Source organism: Trachinotus anak, unplaced genomic scaffold (genome assembly GCF_046630095.1).
Source record: "Trachinotus anak isolate AG129_WGS33_773 ecotype Australia unplaced genomic scaffold, CSIRO_AGI_Tana_v1 ptg000009l, whole genome shotgun sequence".
Classification (NCBI taxonomy): Eukaryota; Metazoa; Chordata; class Actinopteri; order Carangiformes; family Carangidae; genus Trachinotus; species Trachinotus anak.
Genome location: NW_027273860.1, coordinates 377,501 through 396,175, shown reverse-complemented (window position 1 = coordinate 396,175; position 18,675 = coordinate 377,501). Strand labels below are relative to the sequence as shown.

General features: G+C 45.5%; 2 protein-coding genes across 9 annotated transcripts in view; both read right to left on the bottom strand.

The window, feature by feature from the left end:
* Positions 1 to 13,635, bottom strand: part of kmt2ca (lysine (K)-specific methyltransferase 2Ca) — a 58,913-nt gene extending 45,278 nt beyond the window's left edge. For 4 of the 8 annotated variants that reach the window (XM_071484219.1, XM_071484226.1, XM_071484221.1 and 1 more), the window contains exons 1-12: positions 13,260 to 13,635; positions 8,999 to 9,229; positions 6,818 to 6,897; positions 5,607 to 6,255; positions 5,142 to 5,321; positions 4,924 to 4,946; positions 4,156 to 4,239; positions 3,970 to 4,079; positions 3,741 to 3,891; positions 3,229 to 3,400; positions 1,234 to 1,348; positions 989 to 1,152 (exon numbers count right to left, since the gene is read on the bottom strand). In XM_071484219.1, coding sequence (XP_071340320.1) covers positions 989 to 1,152; positions 1,234 to 1,348; positions 3,229 to 3,400; positions 3,741 to 3,891; positions 3,970 to 4,079; positions 4,156 to 4,239; positions 4,924 to 4,946; positions 5,142 to 5,321; positions 5,607 to 6,255; positions 6,818 to 6,897; positions 8,999 to 9,228 — 1,958 coding nt within the window. In that variant the 5' untranslated portion in view covers position 9,229; positions 13,260 to 13,635. Of the gene's footprint in view, positions 1 to 988; positions 1,153 to 1,233; positions 1,349 to 2,469; positions 2,963 to 3,228; positions 3,401 to 3,740; positions 3,892 to 3,969; positions 4,080 to 4,155; positions 4,240 to 4,923; positions 4,947 to 5,141; positions 5,322 to 5,606; positions 6,256 to 6,817; positions 6,898 to 8,998; positions 9,230 to 13,259 lie in introns of those variants that run through there. The other 4 variants (XM_071484218.1, XM_071484224.1, XM_071484223.1 and 1 more) reach the window with 2 other exon arrangements.
* A 1,363-nt stretch (positions 13,636 to 14,998) lies between these two features.
* Positions 14,999 to 18,675, bottom strand: part of xrcc2 (X-ray repair complementing defective repair in Chinese hamster cells 2) — a 4,309-nt gene continuing 632 nt past the window's right edge. Inside the window, exons 2-6 of the mRNA XM_071484227.1 lie at positions 18,456 to 18,537; positions 17,848 to 17,883; positions 17,602 to 17,751; positions 16,281 to 16,557; positions 14,999 to 15,436 (exon numbers count right to left, since the gene is read on the bottom strand). Coding sequence (XP_071340328.1) covers positions 15,115 to 15,436; positions 16,281 to 16,557; positions 17,602 to 17,751; positions 17,848 to 17,883; positions 18,456 to 18,537 — 867 coding nt within the window. The 3' untranslated portion in view covers positions 14,999 to 15,114. The remainder of the gene's footprint in view (positions 15,437 to 16,280; positions 16,558 to 17,601; positions 17,752 to 17,847; positions 17,884 to 18,455; positions 18,538 to 18,675) is intronic.

Here is an 18,675-nt window from a genome sequence, read left to right as displayed (position 1 = left end):
CATTGACTAACTGGTTAGCAGCTTAGCAGGGTAAAATCAGCGTCTAAATCTTTAAGTTGTTTTTGTTGTTTTCATCCAGGTAACTGCTGTATTCTGCCTCAATGTCGCTAACCTCAGTCAGGTCAGCAAACAAAATAAAATTTCCATAATGCCTTTCGCCTTCCTGACACAAATTTCAGCAAATCACAATGCATTTCATCAATCACATCTTAAAAACAATGCAATTATATACTACACATGTACGTCTCATGCAGTCTTAATGGGTGTAAAAAGTGAATCTTAAAAATGAGACTAAAAGTCAATTTGAGCTTCTGTCAGACAAAAAGCAGACATCACTGACAGGTGACCAGTGAAAAATCACAGATTTCTCTGTTTGAGAATTGATGTAAACAGTTGTGATGATGTAAGAACACAACATGTAGAACAGAGTTCTGGTTGTTTTTAGACATTTTAATGTGTAAAAGTTACAGATTATAACTTTTAGATGTGTTGAGATTGTTTATTATAAAAATGGTTTTTGGTAAGATGTGAAATAGAGTTAAAGAAGAAGAAAAAGGGAAATTCAAGCTACACTTTATTTCATTTCACTAAAGATGCAGATTTTTGAAAGATGTTTTCATTTATTACAGCCCTTATTTACCTTTAAATGAAAAAAGAACATTATTATTATTACTATTATTGTTAGAAGTTATTATTTATATGATTATTAATAAATTTTGGCAATGCTGTCATGTTTCAAGATCTTAAATATTACCTTGGTGACTATTTTGAAAAATATATGATTGAAATTAGTGACAAAACTATGAAAATGATACCCAGATTGTAATAAACTGGACTCCAAGATTATGCGAGTGACTATGAATCTGCTTCACAATAAAAGCCACATGAAGTTTTTTCAGCTCAGGGCTTTTAATGTGAAGCAGCCACAGGAAGTAACTTTGCGACTTTGAGAGAGAGAAACAGAGAAACAGACAGAGAGAGTATGTACCTATAGCAGCGGGTACAGGTGAGATACTCCTGTGGTGTGTAGAAGTTGGGGGCGTGGCCACAGAGAGGGCAGGGCATGGCAGGGTCACATGACTCGCACAAAAATGGGTGATTGGCCCACTGACCTGATGACCTCACACCACAGCGGCGGCAGATTCTGCAGTTCTGAAGGAGAGAGAGGTTTTACGAAGGTCGACACCAAGGCTGACACCAATGTGTGTTTCTGTGTGTGTGTCTGTCTCTCACCTTGCAGCTCCAGCCGGTGCTCGGTGTGTGATCCAGAGGTGGTGTGAGACAGTGTGTGTGGTAAGCTTTATCACAGCGGTCACACACCAGCAATGCACCATCCTCCCCTCGTAACCTGACACAGAGAGCAGGGTGAGAGTCTCTGGTCAGATCTCAACAATCCCACTGACCAGACTGTGACTGCGACAGCCTGAGCTGTAAAAATGTCAACACTGCTTCCAAACCAGGACTGAAGTTTATCTCTACTTCTCAGCTTCAGGCACAAGATATATCATGAAGTCTACAGTTTACTATCACTTAGGAAAGGATGCTCCTTCTTGACCAAGCATAATGTTATCTATCCAGCATAACACTGTTGATGTTAGTTAGTTTGTTTTAGTCTATTTAGTTTATTTCTATTTTTTTGTCATGCCAAACATTTGGCCCATCCCACTTGGGATTACAAGACACCCATACTTCACAAAACATACATCTTCTTCTGGTATTGCACATATAGAACATGTAGTAAAATAATAATAATAATACATAAACAGAAATTCTAAATGCAGTATTCACATAAAGAACTGTTGCATATCTAATTGGCTAAATAAAGAGTATTTTTTCTCTTCTCCCAGGCTTTCTCCAGATACCTAACTACCTCATGTTTACTTACATGTGAATAACCAACTCAGTCTTTGTGCATCATCCATATTTAAAAGACCAGTATCAGTTTTTATCTTGCAAAACAAAGCATCGCGCAGATCACAATAAAAAGGACAATAAAAAACTAAATGGAACTCATTTTCTATTTCATTTAAACAGCACATTAGATAAATCTGTTTTTCTTCTTCTAGATTAACATATCGTCCAGTTTCCACAGTCAAAGGTAAAATACCCGATCTCAGCTGGGCACATATAGATCTTTGTTTTTTGACAAATTATATATAACATAATTCTCTGTACCATATTCACCTTTTATCATCGTAAAAATACGCAATTTTGGTTTAGTCCATATATCATCAGCCCACTGTCCTTTGTTCTGGGCAAACACAGATTCTCTAAACAAACAAATGTTAAGTTTTCCATTATTAAAAAAAAAGCCTCACCAAACCCAGAATGGCAGAACAATGTCCACACATGTTTAGACCAAGAACCAATAATTTGTTTATCCCAAATAAATATTTGTTTCGTTAACCAACTATCTTTCATATAAAGTAACCAATTCTATAACTGAGCCATACACATCTTCCACCTTACTTCTCCATTCCCATGATGTTGTCACACTGTGAAAATGATCCTCCTCCCAGCAGCAGAGCACTGAACCTGTTAAAAAGTGAAGATCATTCCCAGAAAACAGTCTGAAGGATAAATTCCCTACATTACAACTGTGATTTAATCTGGTTTGTTTTCTTTTTTAAGCACATGCTGTCGTCAAAGACCAGTAATGATTGAGGATGCATTCAAAGCCCACCACTCTGTGAGGCATTCAGAGCATTGCCATTCTAACTTCATCTGGTCCCTGAACACAATCCTAACTTCCGACCAGACTGGTCACTCTCAGTGCAAGGAAGGTTACTTCCTTCCATTTCTGTCATTTACTGTGTGTTTTCCAGGAACACTGACTTTTGCTTTCTGATACCACCTGGTATGAACAAGTTCTTTTGGAGGTCAAGGCCTCTCAGCACGGTGCCCTGCACTAACCTGGACAGCTGTGAACACACTGTCAGAAAGTGTTATTGTGTACAAACTGGTCTTTGAGGGAGCTGTGGTTGCATTCAGACTCTAGTGGCTCAAAGCTGCAGAGGAGGAGGAGGAGGAGGAGGAGGAGGAGGAGGAGGGCTGCTCTTTCTACAGAGGCTGAATGTCACTGACCTCTACAGCTTGGGGAGAGGATGACAGACAGTCTTCACTCTTCTCTTACACCTCACAGAGCAACCTTTACTCAAGACTAATCCACTAATCAAAGAGACAATAACTGATTAATCAATAATGGAAATGACTGAAAATGTGTGTTACCTGCAGTTCTGACACACCCGACACTGAGGACACTGCCAGCCGGCCCGGCACAGGGGAGAGTTGGCCAGAGGGGGGTCCAGGCAACTGCCATGGTAACAGTTACCACAGCAACAACACATCAACAGACTGCTGACATCATTGCCACCGGAACACAACAAACACTGTGAAGAGACTGGAGAGAGAAGCAGGTTTAACTGAACTGCCGCAGAGTGAACACAGTCGACTGGTCGATGGAGGCAAACAGCTGCTGTTAAACCACAGAAGAAGAAGAGGTTATCCAAAGATCCAGTCAAAGGTCAGACAATGGACACGAAGGAGATCTGATGTTTCTGTTTATTGTGTCGATGTGAGGAAGGTTCAGCCTCCTCCTCATCACTCCACACAGAGCTAATGTTTCCTGCTCTTCATGTACGTCAGAGTTTATTCATCATGTCTGTTTGCAACCACACACCTGAGACTGTGACTGACAACTAATGATCATTCACCTGTTGATTATTAGCTTGATCAATCACCTGTGTGTGTGTGTCTTGTACACAGTGTGAGTCTCTGGTTCCAGTCCTGATGAGCTCCGGCAGCAGCAGCACAGGGGAAATGGTAGCTCCGCCCACAGCCCATCTCTCGGCAACGCAGTGATGCCCCGAGCCGCTGGCAGAACGCACACACCTGGAGGAGCAGTGGGGGGGGGGGGGCTTAGTGAGGGTGTATGAATGCGGTTTTTGAGCAGACATTGTAAAAACGGACCTGTGTGCTTCCTGAGTCGATGGCTTTGTCCACGTAGAGCAGCGATTGGCCTTCGCCTCGACACACCCCCTCTGACCAGGCTGCACACTGCAGGTGAGCGCAGCACTGACCTGCACACACACAGTCAGGTTTACAGAGTGACACACACAGGTAGAGAAGGAGGAAAGCAGAGGGACAGCAGCGTACCTGTGGGGTCGAACAGTGACTGGACGTTGATGTCGTGAGGAAGGCCGATGGGTCCGAGCTGCTCCACAAACTCTGAGGAAGACTCTGAAACAGCAGGGCACAGATCAGCATCCACACTGCAGGTCACACAGTGATCAATAACACCGGTCACACTGAGATCAGCCAGGTCTGAGTCAGGGGCAACTGTCCACAGGTCACCAGGAAGGGACAAGCTAATCAACTGAATACATCCACCTTCAGCAGAGACCTCTGTAGAGTCGTTTATACGTCACACAACAACATGATCCTCAGGACTGAAGCAGCTGGTCCCGGGCGTCTTTAGGAGGAACCTGTATTAATGACACAGCAGCTCCAGGTGTTTCCTCTCATGTCAAATATACCTGCGTTACTAACATGTGGTAAAGGCAACCACCTGGAACCACAAGTGTCCTGGTCTGACTCTCCACTCACACCTGGTCACGTCTAATGTCTCTGTTCAGTGATCAACTTTATGACTCAGTACCTATGTGGGTCAGAACATTTGTCAGAACATGGGTCAGAATGTGGGTCAGCTGTGCTCTGCGTGATGTGTGGACCCATGTACTGAACAGTGGAAACTGTTGCAGAATCATTAGTTCTGCTGTTTCTCTTGTTCTGGCATCTTGGTTTCAGAACTATCTCAACAGAGGACTGCAGACTGGAATCCAGACCTGATTCTGAATCAGATCATGACCCCAGAGTCCCTAAGAATCACCACCTCCATCAGGTCATATGAATGAGAGTACTCACCCCACTGCTCTGGACTGCTGCACCTACACACACACACACACACACACACACACACACACACACACACACACACACACACACACACACACACACACACACACACACACACACACACACACACACACACACACACACACACACACAGTTAGCAATAGAGTAAAAAAGTTCTAAGAATGAAAATACATTTGTGGGCAGTTTGAGAAAGTGAGGTCACTCACGAGGGCGGGGCCTGGTCGCTGCGGTAGCAGTGGTCGTGGCAGTCGTTGTCTCGGTCAGAGGAGGCGCGGCGGTTCAGGATGTGGAGGGGGATGTAGCCGGGCGTCGGGCCGAACACCACCAGGCGACCCTGGCCCAGAGAAGGCTCATCACCACGGTAACAAAAGGCACACTGCTTCAGACTGTGGGACAAGAGACAGTGAGAGTGAGAGAGAGAGCGAGAGCGAGAGCGAGAGAGAGCAGACCTCAGCTCATACACTCTGCCTTAACAAGCTGATTCTCCTCCACTGTCCGACACACTGTCATTAAGTCATGTTTCAGCTCTGGTGGACTGGGAGTGTATGGACACACTCTCACACACACTCTCTCACACACTCTCTCACACACACACACACACACACACACACACACACACACACACACACACACACACACACACACACACACACACACACACACACACTCACCGTTTTTGTGTGTGTCCCAGGCTGGGGGTGGGCGAGCCCCCAGAGTCCTCTGACAGAGACCGCTGAAACAGGGGGGACAGCGAGTCCTCGTCCTCCAGCCGGAGGCAGGGGGAGACCGGAGGGCTGGAGCAGGGACTTAGATCGGGACTCTGGCCCACTGGACTGGCCCCAGGACTTGCCCCACCCCCCTCTGTCTCCATAGGAACTGGGCCAGGACTGCAGTCCACCTCCATGGGGATGGGGCTGTGGCCTGGGCTGGGCTGGTCCTCCTCCACAGGGTCAGGAGCTGGTCTGGGGCTGGACGCAGGGCTGTGAACCGGGCTATGGCCTGGGGAACGGTGTGGGGAGGCGGGCGAGGGGGTGACTCGAGGTTCTTCCCCAGGAATGGAAGCTGGTCCGGGGCTGGAGGCCTGGAGTGTGGCAGGAGGTGCAGGGCTGGTCCTGTCCTCCTCCCCAGCATTGGGAGCTGGTTCTGGGCTGGACTTGGAAATTGTGGGGTCAGGGTGAGGGGATCCAGGGTCAGGGTCCAGCTTAGGTTCTTGACTGAGCCCGTCCTGGCTGGGTTCAGGGTCAGGGTCAGGTTCTGGGTTTGTGTTAGATTTCCTCCTGGAGGTGGATCGACGGCGTCCCGTTGTCTTCTCCTTCACCTCTGTGGACCAAAAACACAAAACCCACCAACATAAACCTGAACCACAGAACACAACTAAACCCACAAGACCGGGTCATGAGGTCCCAGAGGTCTACGGCCAGGGGACACCACAACACTTCCTGTCTGAATCTTTACTTCTACTTTCAAAATAAGGGGCAACATGCCCAAAGGTGTCCACAGGTGTTCGGTCAGACCCTGAGGATTCATCCTCTGAGGACAGTGACTGTGAGGCCAACCCAACACATACACACTGTCATCACCAACCCACACTGTCAGCGAGGCCGAAACTGGTCCAGACTCTGATGGGCGGGAACATCCAGTATCAGATATTTCAGGTAAGTACACCTGGGACAAACCTGTCTCTAACAGCCAGCATCAAATGCTGTCAGATCCACCATAACGACATTTGTTGATTTAAATCATTTTAAACAGAGTTCAGTTTCAACCTGACAGATCTGTCGTCTCCACAAGAATTTAAATAAAGTTCTGGTAATTTGAATAAAGAGTGACTAGATCAGCAGGTTGAAACAGACTCATGACAACCCTCCATCATCATACACACCTGTCTTGTGAGGGGGTTTCTTCTCCGTGGCGTCCATGCTCTCTTCATCCTCCACCTGGGCCCGGCCTCGACTCCGCCCCCTGCACGCACACACACACCTGGTCAGTTCATCAGCACTGATAAAGCTCTGTCAGTGCTCAGACACCGATTTCTCCACATGGGTCCTGGTGATGCAGGGTGACATCATTAAAACTGTCCCTCAGTGAGCGAGCTGTCAATCATGTTTACTCCTCAGTGTGACCATGGATCGTTTTCTCCCTGAGTCCAGACCAAATGAACTGGACCACAGATGTGACATGTGACCTTCTCCAGCCACATGATCAGCTGCTGTAACGGAGTTCGGTCTGACCACATCATAAGTGACGTGGGTTCACTTATGATGCCATGTGAGTTATAAACTTCTGTGGTGGTTGTGACAGTACTGACCTCACTAATGTTAGCATGAAGAAGCATCCACCGGGCTAATGTTAACGTAGGGTCGGCCCTTTGTCTGAGGAGCTCGACTTCTGTTGTCATCAGTAACATGAGTAATGTTAAACGAGTAGGTCCAGATCCCTGACGAGCCAATCTTTGCAGGGAGACGGTGGAATCACTGAACCACACTGAGCTGACACTGAACACATCACTGTCAGTTCACTTCACTGGGTTTACTGCTCTGTACAGTTTATAACTTTATTCTTATTTTTACTTTATTAACTTGTTGTTTCTGTGTTTGTGCTGTAGCGTCTGAATTACTCCTGAGGATCAATAAAGTTATTTGATCTTATCACCATGATCACTGGGCTGATTGATTAATGGAGACAATAGTTTAAATGATTATGTCGACATCAGTCGACCTGCTAGTGCCAGAAACTACCTATTCAGGTAAACATGATGACACCACCTGAACACCACCAGAGAGGGAGTCCTTCCTGCAGTGAGAGAATGTGAATGTGTGTGTGTCTGTGTGTGTGTGTCTGTGTGTAGCAGGAGGTAAAACCAGGAGCAGATCTGGTCCACTACACTCCTTGCCGCTCATTACCCAGCATGCAACTTAACCACTTCCTCTCCAACAACTCACTCACCACCACAACAGACACACAGACACACAGACACACACACACACACACACACACACACACACACACACACACACACACACACACACACAGCGCTGTTGTCAAAGAGAGGACATTTAGTTCAGAGCTGCTCAGAGCTCAAACTAACCATTATTGATTATTGCTACATCAGTTGATCATATTAATGACTGATGACTGGTCCATTAGTCAGGTCAGACTAGTTAGTGTGATGACTAAGTAGTCTTCAGACTAACTAAACTAGACTAGTGTAATGAATGTCAGGTGTGCTGTTGCTATAAATGGTCTGGTGAGTGACACAGAGCTGCAACAAACTATTATTGTCATTACTGATCATTAATCAATTATCTCTCTGATCAATAAAATGTCACACAAAACACACTGAGGGTTTGTTCAGATCAGACAGAGGAGCAGAGATGACTCTGTCAAAGGGTCTTGAGAAACCTCCACATTAACTACCCTGACTAACAGAGCAGAAACCAGACCAGGTCCGGCCCCTCACTCAGGACTGAATAAACTCTGACTGCTGACCCTGTGACAACATGGTCCCACCTGGATGCCCCCCCCCCCCCCCCCCCCCCCCCCCCAGTACATACAACCACTCACAACCAGCTCCACTGAGTCTCACATTAGAACCTTAATGCTTCAGCTCATCAGCAGTATCAGCTGAGCAGCGCATCAGACCAGGTTTCTGGTTCCACAGACCAGTTCCACAGACCAGGTTTCTGGTTCCACAGACCAGGTTTCTGGTTCCACAGACCAGTTCCACAGACCAAGTTTCTGGTTCTACACACCAGTTCCACAGACCAGGTTTCTGGTTCCACAGACCAATTCCACAGACCAGGTTTCTGGTTCCACAGACCAGTTCCACAGACCAAGTTTCTGGTTCCACAGACCAGGTTTCTGGTTCCACAGACCAGTTCCAAAGACCAAGTTTCTGGTTCCACAGACCAGGTTTCTGGTTCCACAGACCAGTTCCACAGACCAGGTTTCTGGTTCCTCAGACCAGTTCCACAGACCAGGTTTCTGGTTCCACAGACCAGTTCCACAGACCAGTTCTCAGACATCCAGACAATCAAAACTCTACCGCATCAGTCACACTTACTTCTTCCGTGATTTGGGAGGTGGTGGAGGAGGAGGTGGAGGAGGAGGAGGAGGGGCAGGAGGGGCTGAGCGACCGCCGCTCCCATCTTTCCGAGGCCGCCCACGAGGCCGCCTCTCGGAGGCGGAGCTTGTAGCTGCAGCTTTGGCCAGCTGAGCGCTGCGTACAGCCCGAGTGACGGGAGGGGGTGGTCCTCTGTCCCGAGGCTCCTGAGACTGGGCCTCAGATGGCATTCTGGGTAAAAAAAAAAAAAGGTGGGAGAAGGTTAGAGGCTCGCCAGGTTAAACATTTGTAATACCAGAGAGGACAGGTGATGGAAAACCAGCAGGGACCATATGGACCACTGAGACTGATCATCAGGACTTGAGGCTGAGACAGTGACTCTGGTGATGTGACCTGGATCAGTGCCCTGCCCTCCTCCCTGTACTCTGACTGTCAGAGGGACGCTCAGCTGCTACAAGCCACATACAGATGTTCAACACCTGCAGAGTCCGTCTCAGGAAGCTATTTAGAGCAAACCTACCGACTTTAAAACCAGCAGATCAACATCTAAAGTGAAACCTGCTTCAGAGACTTCAGAGTTCTCTTATCCACCTTCAGATCCTCCACTGTTTCACCCCCTGCCCCCTTCAATAGCTGGACTACTTCATGTTAAAGTCACCTGTCAGTCTAGTTCACACTGCTGACTGACCTGGCCCAGGTCTGTCTGAACACAGCTGTTGTACTCGGACCAAAACTACTGAGACCTTTCGTGGAATTAATTCTGGAGTGGGTTGTATGGGGTGGAACATGGTCTGACCTCCTTCCGTCTGACTACAGGGTATCCAGCCTGCAGGTTTGAGCTCCTGTAGCCAGGTGAGCTTTGCACGCTGGGATGTGGAGGAGTGAAATCAACAGCTGCTCACAGACAGCTGGGGACTGACTGGAGGTCTGTTCTGGATCAGTTACTAATACCTGATCAATCTTCTTTCCTATTTGATCTTTTCTCCTTTAGTATCTATGGACTGTGAGGAAAAACACTATGTATGCTCCTAAATACTGATCGTTATCAATGAACTGATGCATTACCACATGATCAGAGTCAGTTCACTCAGATTGACAACTCAGATTAATCACATCTGGAACCAAAATCAAGTCATTCTGACTTCAACATCCATCCATCAGTGCTCCACCAGACTTCAGCTACTGACCATCTCAACAGTTGAGTGGACATCTATAGATCATCTGTTTTAATGTAGAGCAGCCTGTTCACACCAGGTCAGCAGACAACAATCAAGTGCTTCTGGGACATTCAGATTTCCTGCTTTCCCCTTTTATACTGTTGTAAGGTTAAATCTCTTGGACTGTAGAGAAGCTCAGGTGGACGCTCTTCACTATATTCTGACATATTACAGACTTAATTAATCATAGAGAAACTAATTGACAGATAATAAAACACTCGTTAGCTGCAGCCCTGACCACCTGAACATCCACACATGTAGTTGCCATTTGCTTTATATGGAGGTGTTGACGCAGACACATCTAACCAGTGAGAGGAGAGGACGTTCTCACCTGGAAGAAACCAAACTCATCCACTGAACCAGTCTGAAAACACCCTGAGACCAAGTCCACATCAGCAGTGGGGACAGATCCTGAGACTCAGCTGGAGCTCAGAGTGCAGTAGAATCCATTAGAGTCCAGTATGTAGACTGGAGTACAGCAGCATGACACACTGACCCCAGTGTCAATCATTAGAATAGAATAGAATAGAATAGAATAGAATAGAATAGAATAGCACACTCAATCCCAGCAGCCAATGAGTAAACAGAAAACCCCACTGACTATTGACCCGTCGTCTTGATCCGACTTCTTTTATTGGTTGGTCTTAGTATTTTTGTTTTTACTGCACCCTGTCAGGTCAGTGTGCTCAGGCAGCTCTGTGAGAACAAAATTACACACTAATGAAAACTTTCTCAACAATCAATGGTCTGAAACATGATTGGTCTGAAAAAAGTCTGACAACTATGAAGAAGGTTTTAATTAGATTCAGTTTACCACAAAGAAAAGCATCAAATCCTAAGAGGAGAGAAGCTGCAACCAGAAAACGTTTCACACGTTGACACAGATTCAATCATTCAGTTGTCAAAATAGTTGCTGATTAACAATTAATTGACTACTCACTGCAGCTTTAATGATGGTGGTATAAAACCCCTATCACACCAGCCACCGCTACCTGTAACTACAGAGCCCCACCTGGGCACAGCATCAAGAGGGGACAGGGTCCAGAGGATCAGGTTTTCTGGATCTCCTCACTGCTCCTGAGCTCAAATCCTCCTCTGCAACCTGTAGAAAATTACTGATACTATCATTACAATGATTTGGCAGTTGAGGCCAATCATTGTAATGAGTGTGTGTCACTAAAGTAGCAGCTGGGAGAGCTCAACACAATACATACACCACTTTGACAACACACACAAACCATGGACTGCAAATCTCGACACACTGCTAGTCCCGAAATGTGTCTATGATTTAGGATGAAATTTTGTGCAGTTTATTTTTCTCCCATTTGACTTTCCAAACGGAGGACAATGTCCAGTCCACCACAGACATGGTTGCAGGGGCAGGGGTCTGTTAGTGGGGGTGCTTGTTAGTTTCTTACATGTAAATATCCCAGTTTGTCCTTGAGCTTGTCTGCTGGACGACTGGGATGTCTCTGAGCAAAAAGAACTGTGTTTCTGAACTGGAAAGAGGCTAACCCGTCCTGCTCTGTAACACACTGGCTGGAGGATGATGATGTGTTAAACATGGAGAGAGCAGCAGGTTTTCATCGGTGTAACAATTACTTCAATTATTGATTAATCTGCCATTTATTTCTCCAATTACCGGCTCAGCTGTTTGCTCTGGAAAACATCAGAAAACAGTGAGAAACAAACAGATTCAGTCATGGTGAAGAGCTGAAGGTGACGTCTTCACACAGTGTTTGTTGACCCACGATCAAAAGAGATTCAGCTCTCAACAACATTAAACTGAAAACAGTGGTCAAACATCGCATTTAAGAAGCTGGAACCACAAGTGTTTCGCATCTTTGCTTAAGAATGGACATTAACAATTATCAAAATAATGCTTTCAGCTCTACTCGAGGTTACTGAGTTTGTTTTAGTTTGGACAGTCAGAGTGTACAATATTATTATTGTTATATCCCTGGTGTCAGCATCCGTTTAGTGTCTCCCACACGTGTGTCTTGTTGTGTTCCACTTGATTTCACAGTGATCTGTTGGGATCTATCAGACATGTCTTCACAAACCTGGAAACACCTGTGACATCTTCTCATAAACATGACCTGGATTATTTTTGGAGTAAAACAGCATCTTTTAGTCCAAACTGACTGGAACATCATCTGTAGTACAGAAGTCAGGTTACAGTTCCACATTACCATCAACTACAGCTGCCACAATTAATTTATTTATCAATCAGTTGCAGATTAATTATTGGATGGATGGATTAATCATTTCAGTTATTTCTCAACCAATATTTCAAAATACTTGCAGGTTTGAGCACCCTCATATTTGATTATAAACTCACTACAGCTGTTTTTGGAACTGATCAACACAATCTGAAAACATCATCTTCAGCTTTGTAGGATTTCAGGCAGCACCTTTCCCTGTATTCTGACATTTTACAGATAAACCGATTACTAATCAGCAGCCTGATCGATAATGAAAACAATCACCACTAACACACGTGTAGTGGCGGGTGTGGATTGGGAGGTTACTTAAGATACACAGGAATAGAAACAGGCAGAGTTCTTCATGAATAAGTGAACTGGACCATAACTACGACTGAAATATGATAAAGAGTTGAGGTTCAGCTGTTCCGCTGCTAATTAAATCATCTGTCAGACACTCACACTAACCATGAACCTTCACCTGCCTCGATCAGCTGCAGCCTGAGTGGAACCACTCAACGCTTACATCATTAATATCAGAAAGAAACTGCTTCTGTTGTGGGCATAAAGCCGAGCTGCAGAAACATAGCAGTTAGCTGTTAGCCGTTAGCTCCCTCGGACCGCCCAGTTGACTGATCACCTCTCTGTTAGCATTAGCATTAGCTGGCAGGCTAGCTATTAGCGCGCACCAGAAACGAGCGCATCCCGGCTCCACTGTGCGTTTATTCACCCCCCACTTTAAACCTTAATGACTGGCGTCAAGTTAACGCAGGAACCTGACAAAAAACCGAGGAGCAAACCTGCACAGGTGTCGAGAGAAGACAGAAAAAGCGTTCTTACTGATTTGATGCAATTCTCTTTTTCCTCTCCAGCTTTCCAGCCAACTTAAACCGATCTGTTTATACCCAACAGCGAACGTCTCCGAAAGATAACATCTGTTTCACAAATCTGGCATGATAAGATTGTCCGACGAAACATTCCCGTTGACCGTGAAAGGAAAAAAAGACGGTTTTCAGCTGAAAATTGGCGAAAAATTAAAGTTGAAGCGGTCGCTCCGTCATGGAGGCCATGTTTGGGAGCGACCGAAGCACCGCCTGTCAGCGCCAACAGGAGAAATAGGTCCCACAAAATATTTACTACCGCACCGGAGGAGAAACGTCAACTGGGCAGAGTTTATCTTGTACACCCGGATGAAGGCGACGTTCCGCCGCAGTGAGGGTTTAAAGTGTGTAGCTTTATCCACGTCTGCGTCACACTCGGTCAATTTGTTTGTGTTGTGTAAAAAGTGCGTCTGACCCCGCGGAAGGATCTATTGGAGGGCTGTTCTGGTGAAGCGGTCTCTGTCATCAGACCTAAAGTCCCGGACTGGATCCACGAGGATCCGGACTGCTGCTGCACGTGCCCCAAAAAGGGACCAAATACTGTAACTAACACATTATATTATTTTACAATTAATAAGTTACACAGTCTTTAAGCGTCACATTCTTATTTCATAATTAATAATTATATAATAATTATAATACAGACTTTATGATCTATTATTGAAAAATCCACAGCCTAAAGCGTCTCTAGAACCTCCCTCATGACCATGAGAACTTCAGCTACCACAAAAACTACCTTGTAGACCACAAGAGCATCCTAAAGGACCCTAAAACCTCCTCAAAAACCATAAGGACTTTAAGGACCTCTACAACCTTTTCCATAGTCACAAGAATGACCTTATAAATCTGTAGAACCTCCTGGATGACCCCTAAAACTTCTTGAATAACCACAAGAACATTTCTATGACCACCAAAACTTCCCTCAATTACCAGAAGAACCATATTATGGACATCTAAATTCCAAATTAACCATCTCCAGAACCTCCTTAAGTACAAATGGAACCACATGAAGAAACATGTGAGCATTTAAATTACTCATTATACCTCCCGAGTGAAAGTCACCTTCAGGACTTGTAGAACCTCCCCAATGACCACAAGATCCTCAGTTACCACAAAAACTACCTTTAGGGCTTTTGGAGCTTCCCAGGTGACCCCTGGAACCTATCTTGTGACCACAACAATATTAAGGACCTCTAAAAGACCTGTAGATCCTCCTCATTGATCCCATGAATTACCTTAACAATCTCTAGAATCTCCAAGATAATACTCAGAAACCTCACTTACCACCACAAGAACTACTTCAAGAACTTCTAAAGCATCATAACTAATTAATAGAATCTCCCTAGTGACCTTAAAAACCACCACAAAGACCTCTGGTACTTCTTCACAGACCATTAGACCCACCTAAAGGCCTAAAATCTGTGTTAGCCACTAGAACCTAACCCACTAAAAGACTCATAAAACCTCCTTTAGTTGATTGTCATAGTAAATACATGGGTGGCCAATGACAGTGAAACTCAACATAGTCTTAGTAAGGTGTTGTTCTACTACGACCCTCCAGAACAGCCTCAAGTAGCAGGTGTTTTCTTTTTATCTTGTTTTGAGTCACAAATGGAGGTTCAGTATCAGTAAACAGGTGGAACTGAGAACAAGCTGTCTCGCTGTGCAGTCAAAGATAATGAAACAATAACACCTGGATCACTACAAACTTTTATTGACTCTGACAAATGTGTTTAATCCGGAACCCAAATATATACAGAACTATGTATTTATTAAAACGTCAAAATCAAAATTTCACTGACGAAAGGAGGAGTTCAGATAAACTCCACTCCACCGTCTGTCACATAGAAGGAGCTGCTCCTGTGAGCCTTCGTCCTGGAGGAGGAGGAGGAGGAGATGCAATGGACGGTGAAGACCTGCTGTCTTCTCTGCTCCCTGCTGCCTCCTGCTGTGGTGTCCATGTTGTTTGCAGCCTCCTGGCGGGAGCACAGCAGTCGGTGGGTCACCAGCCGTTGCCAATGGCGACAGAGGTACAGCCGGTCAGACTCCGAGGAAGAGGAAGAGGAAGAGGAGGAGGGTCCACTGAAGCTCCTCCTGATTGCGTGGCAGGTGGCGAAGACAGTGATTCTGTAATCCCTGAGAGGAGGAGCCACAGAGGACACTGAGTTAAAGCTCTGAAGTATTTACAGATTCTGACTGTTAGTGAGGTATTGTTCCACCACCTTCACAACAGCTTCAGTTCCGTGTTGAACTCTACAGGAGGGATGTACTGATGACTAGAACCTCTGTAATGACCATTAGAACCACCTACAGAAAATTCTGCAGTTTCCTCAGTAATCACAAGAACTGCCCAACCGCAAAAAAGAAACCTCTTGGATGATTGTGAGAACCACCTAATGGACTACTAGTACCCACTAAAGGACTAGAACCTCCTCAGTGATGACTAGAACCTCCCTACTAACAACATAAAGGACCTCTAGAAGTCTAGAGCGCCCACATAGACCCTTAAAATCTGAACGCCTGGTAAAACCACCCAATGGACCTTTGAACCTCCTTAAGAATCACTAGAACTTCCTAGTGGACCACTAGAGCCTATTAATGGACCTCTAGAACCTCAATCACTAGAACCATTTAATGGACTATTAAGACCTCTGAATAAACTACTAGAACCTCTTTAAAGCTCACTAAATCCACCTAATGGAACACTAAAACCTCCTACAGGATCACTAAAACCACATAACAGACCACTGAAGACCCCCCTAATGGACTGTTAGAACCTACATTAAGGCCACAACCTCCTACTGAATAACTAGAACCTCAATCACTAGAACCACCTAATGGATTATTAGGACCACTTAATGAACCACTAGAACCTCCTAATAGACCAAAATAACCTCCTAAAGGATCATTAGTACCACCCAAGGAACCACTACAAACCCCCTAATGGACCACTAGAACCTCCTAATTGATGAATATCCACCTGAGCAGTCGGCCCAGCAGCTCTGAACACTTGCTGAGCTTCTCCTCCTGCTTGGTGAGGCTGGCCCCGCCCTCGCAGCGGTCCAGCCAATAGAAAGCGGAGATGCTGTCGATGAGGAGGAGCGTCAGGCTGGGTCGTGATGAGAAGGTGGTCTCCAGGAAGTGGAGGGTGAGGAGGAGCTGGGAAGAGGAGGAGCAGTGGACCACCAGGAGGCGAGACAGACATGAACGCAACGCCGCCTCATCTGAACTGGCTGAGGGCGAGCTTGTAGAGAGAGCTAGACAGAGAGAGAGGGAAAAAAAGAGATTTATCCTCTGATGTATCTGATTGACAGAAGTGACAGCTGCCCCCCACAGGCTGCAGAGTTCATTACATCCCGATGATTTCTCTGTTCTCTGAACAGGAGTTGAACTAAACATGTAGTTTGTCCTGAGGGGGCGCTAGAGCAGTGCTTCCTGAAGTGGGTACCACTGCACCCTAGGGTGCCTTGAGAACAGGCCACGGGGGTCAAAAGATTTATTTGTATTTTTTATTCACTAGAGTTGTGAAGTAGGAGGAGTTCTGTTTCATTGGTTCATTCAACATGAGACGCTCCTCCTGCTGAATCATCAAAACAAATGAGTTAACAAATACCTGCGTCTTTGGTAAAAAAATAAATCATGAATCGCTGACTAACTTCTTCTCCATAGCAACAGCCACAGAGCCTCATGGGTATTGTAGTATATAGAGCCATCCAACAAAATGACGAACAAGACCTGATTTGTCTTGAGAGCTCTGCGTTTCTATGTTCATTGTTTGACCTACTCCATAAACTTTCATCATTAGCTAGATTTTTAAAATTATGTTTGAAATGTATTGAAATGTTTCATAAATGCAGCTATGCAGCAGCTCAGACAGGTCGCTCAGGCCTTAACAGTCAGAAAAATCAGCTGTCAGAGCAGTGACGGAAAGACCTGTGACTGTGAACAGAGCTCAAAGAAACACTGACATGCCTGAGTCCTGAGCACCGTCTGAGACGACGACGCAGGTAAAATTAGACCATACGGTCAAAACAGCTTGGCTTATATCTTCTCACAGAGAGGAGGAAGCCGCTGTCCCACACCTGAATGTTTCAACTGCAGATTACACTGTTGAAAGCAGTAACACCTCATCAGCCAGTAGAGACAGTGAATCCTTCATGTGACTCAGCGACGTGATGCACGATGTCCTAGGTGTTTTTACTCCACAAAGAATTAAATGTAAGATCGTTTTCATTTCAACATAAAAGATGTTTAACCTAACTACTGAACATATGAATGTTTATGTGTGTGTGTGTGTGTACCTGCATTCAGTCTGCTGTCCAGGATGCTGACCAGTCGTAACATGTCCAGACTGTAGTTGGTGTCCACGAAAACAGCATCCACCTCCAGACCGCCAGCTGCCTTTGGCAACAGACAGCGACACAGCAGGTGGTACAGCAGCTCGGTCTTACCTGAGACACACACACATACAGTATTATATACAACACACACACCTGGAGAGTCAAACCAGCTTAAAGGCAGAACTCTTACCTGTGTAGTGAACTCACCTGTTCCCTCTGTCCCATACAGCTCCACCACCTCACCTGAAAACACAAACACATGTGAGCTGAGCCCCAGTAATGTCAAAAACATCAATATAATGAAAATAAACAATTACTTTCTACCTAAGAAAATGTTGTTTTTTCCTATTATTTTTATTCTTTGTCGCATGTATTTGGGGTTAATATAATACTGTGTGTTTGTCCTTTGTTTCTTTACATTCAGTCAGACTGTCTCATCACCAGCAGCTGTGATCAGCTGTGATCAGCTCCTGTATCATGATGTTCAGACAGCATCACTGGATCACTGTGATACTGAAGGAAACTTAAAAACAGGAGGATTCTCAATGAAGTTGTTTCTCTGGAGCTTTATTCTGGAGGGACATCAGAGATGATGATAAGGAAGTGATGTCACACTGAACCAGATCAACATGTGTCTCAGGTCTGTGTCCTGTCAGAAGGACCATCTTTGATGTAAACACCATTAACCAGTCAAAGTGTTTCAAAGTGTATTGATATAATCCATGAGCTGCATGTGACAGAATAAAATTATTGAGGTCACGTGACAGGTGGTGAAAGGCTCAATCAGCGGACAGGAAGTGGATCTGGACAGTCACCATGGTCGGGTCCACCATCTTCAGGAAACAGACGAGGTTCAATGTCCTTCAGACAGCGACGAGCCTCCAGACGAGCAAACAGCTGCAGAGACACACAGCTCATCACTCTGCACCAGGACGTAGACCGTGCCACTCACAGTCCAACACATAGACCGTACCAGCATGTTACTGAACTTAGACTGTACCAGTGCCTCAGTGAAGCTTGTGTCCCTTCACCTGC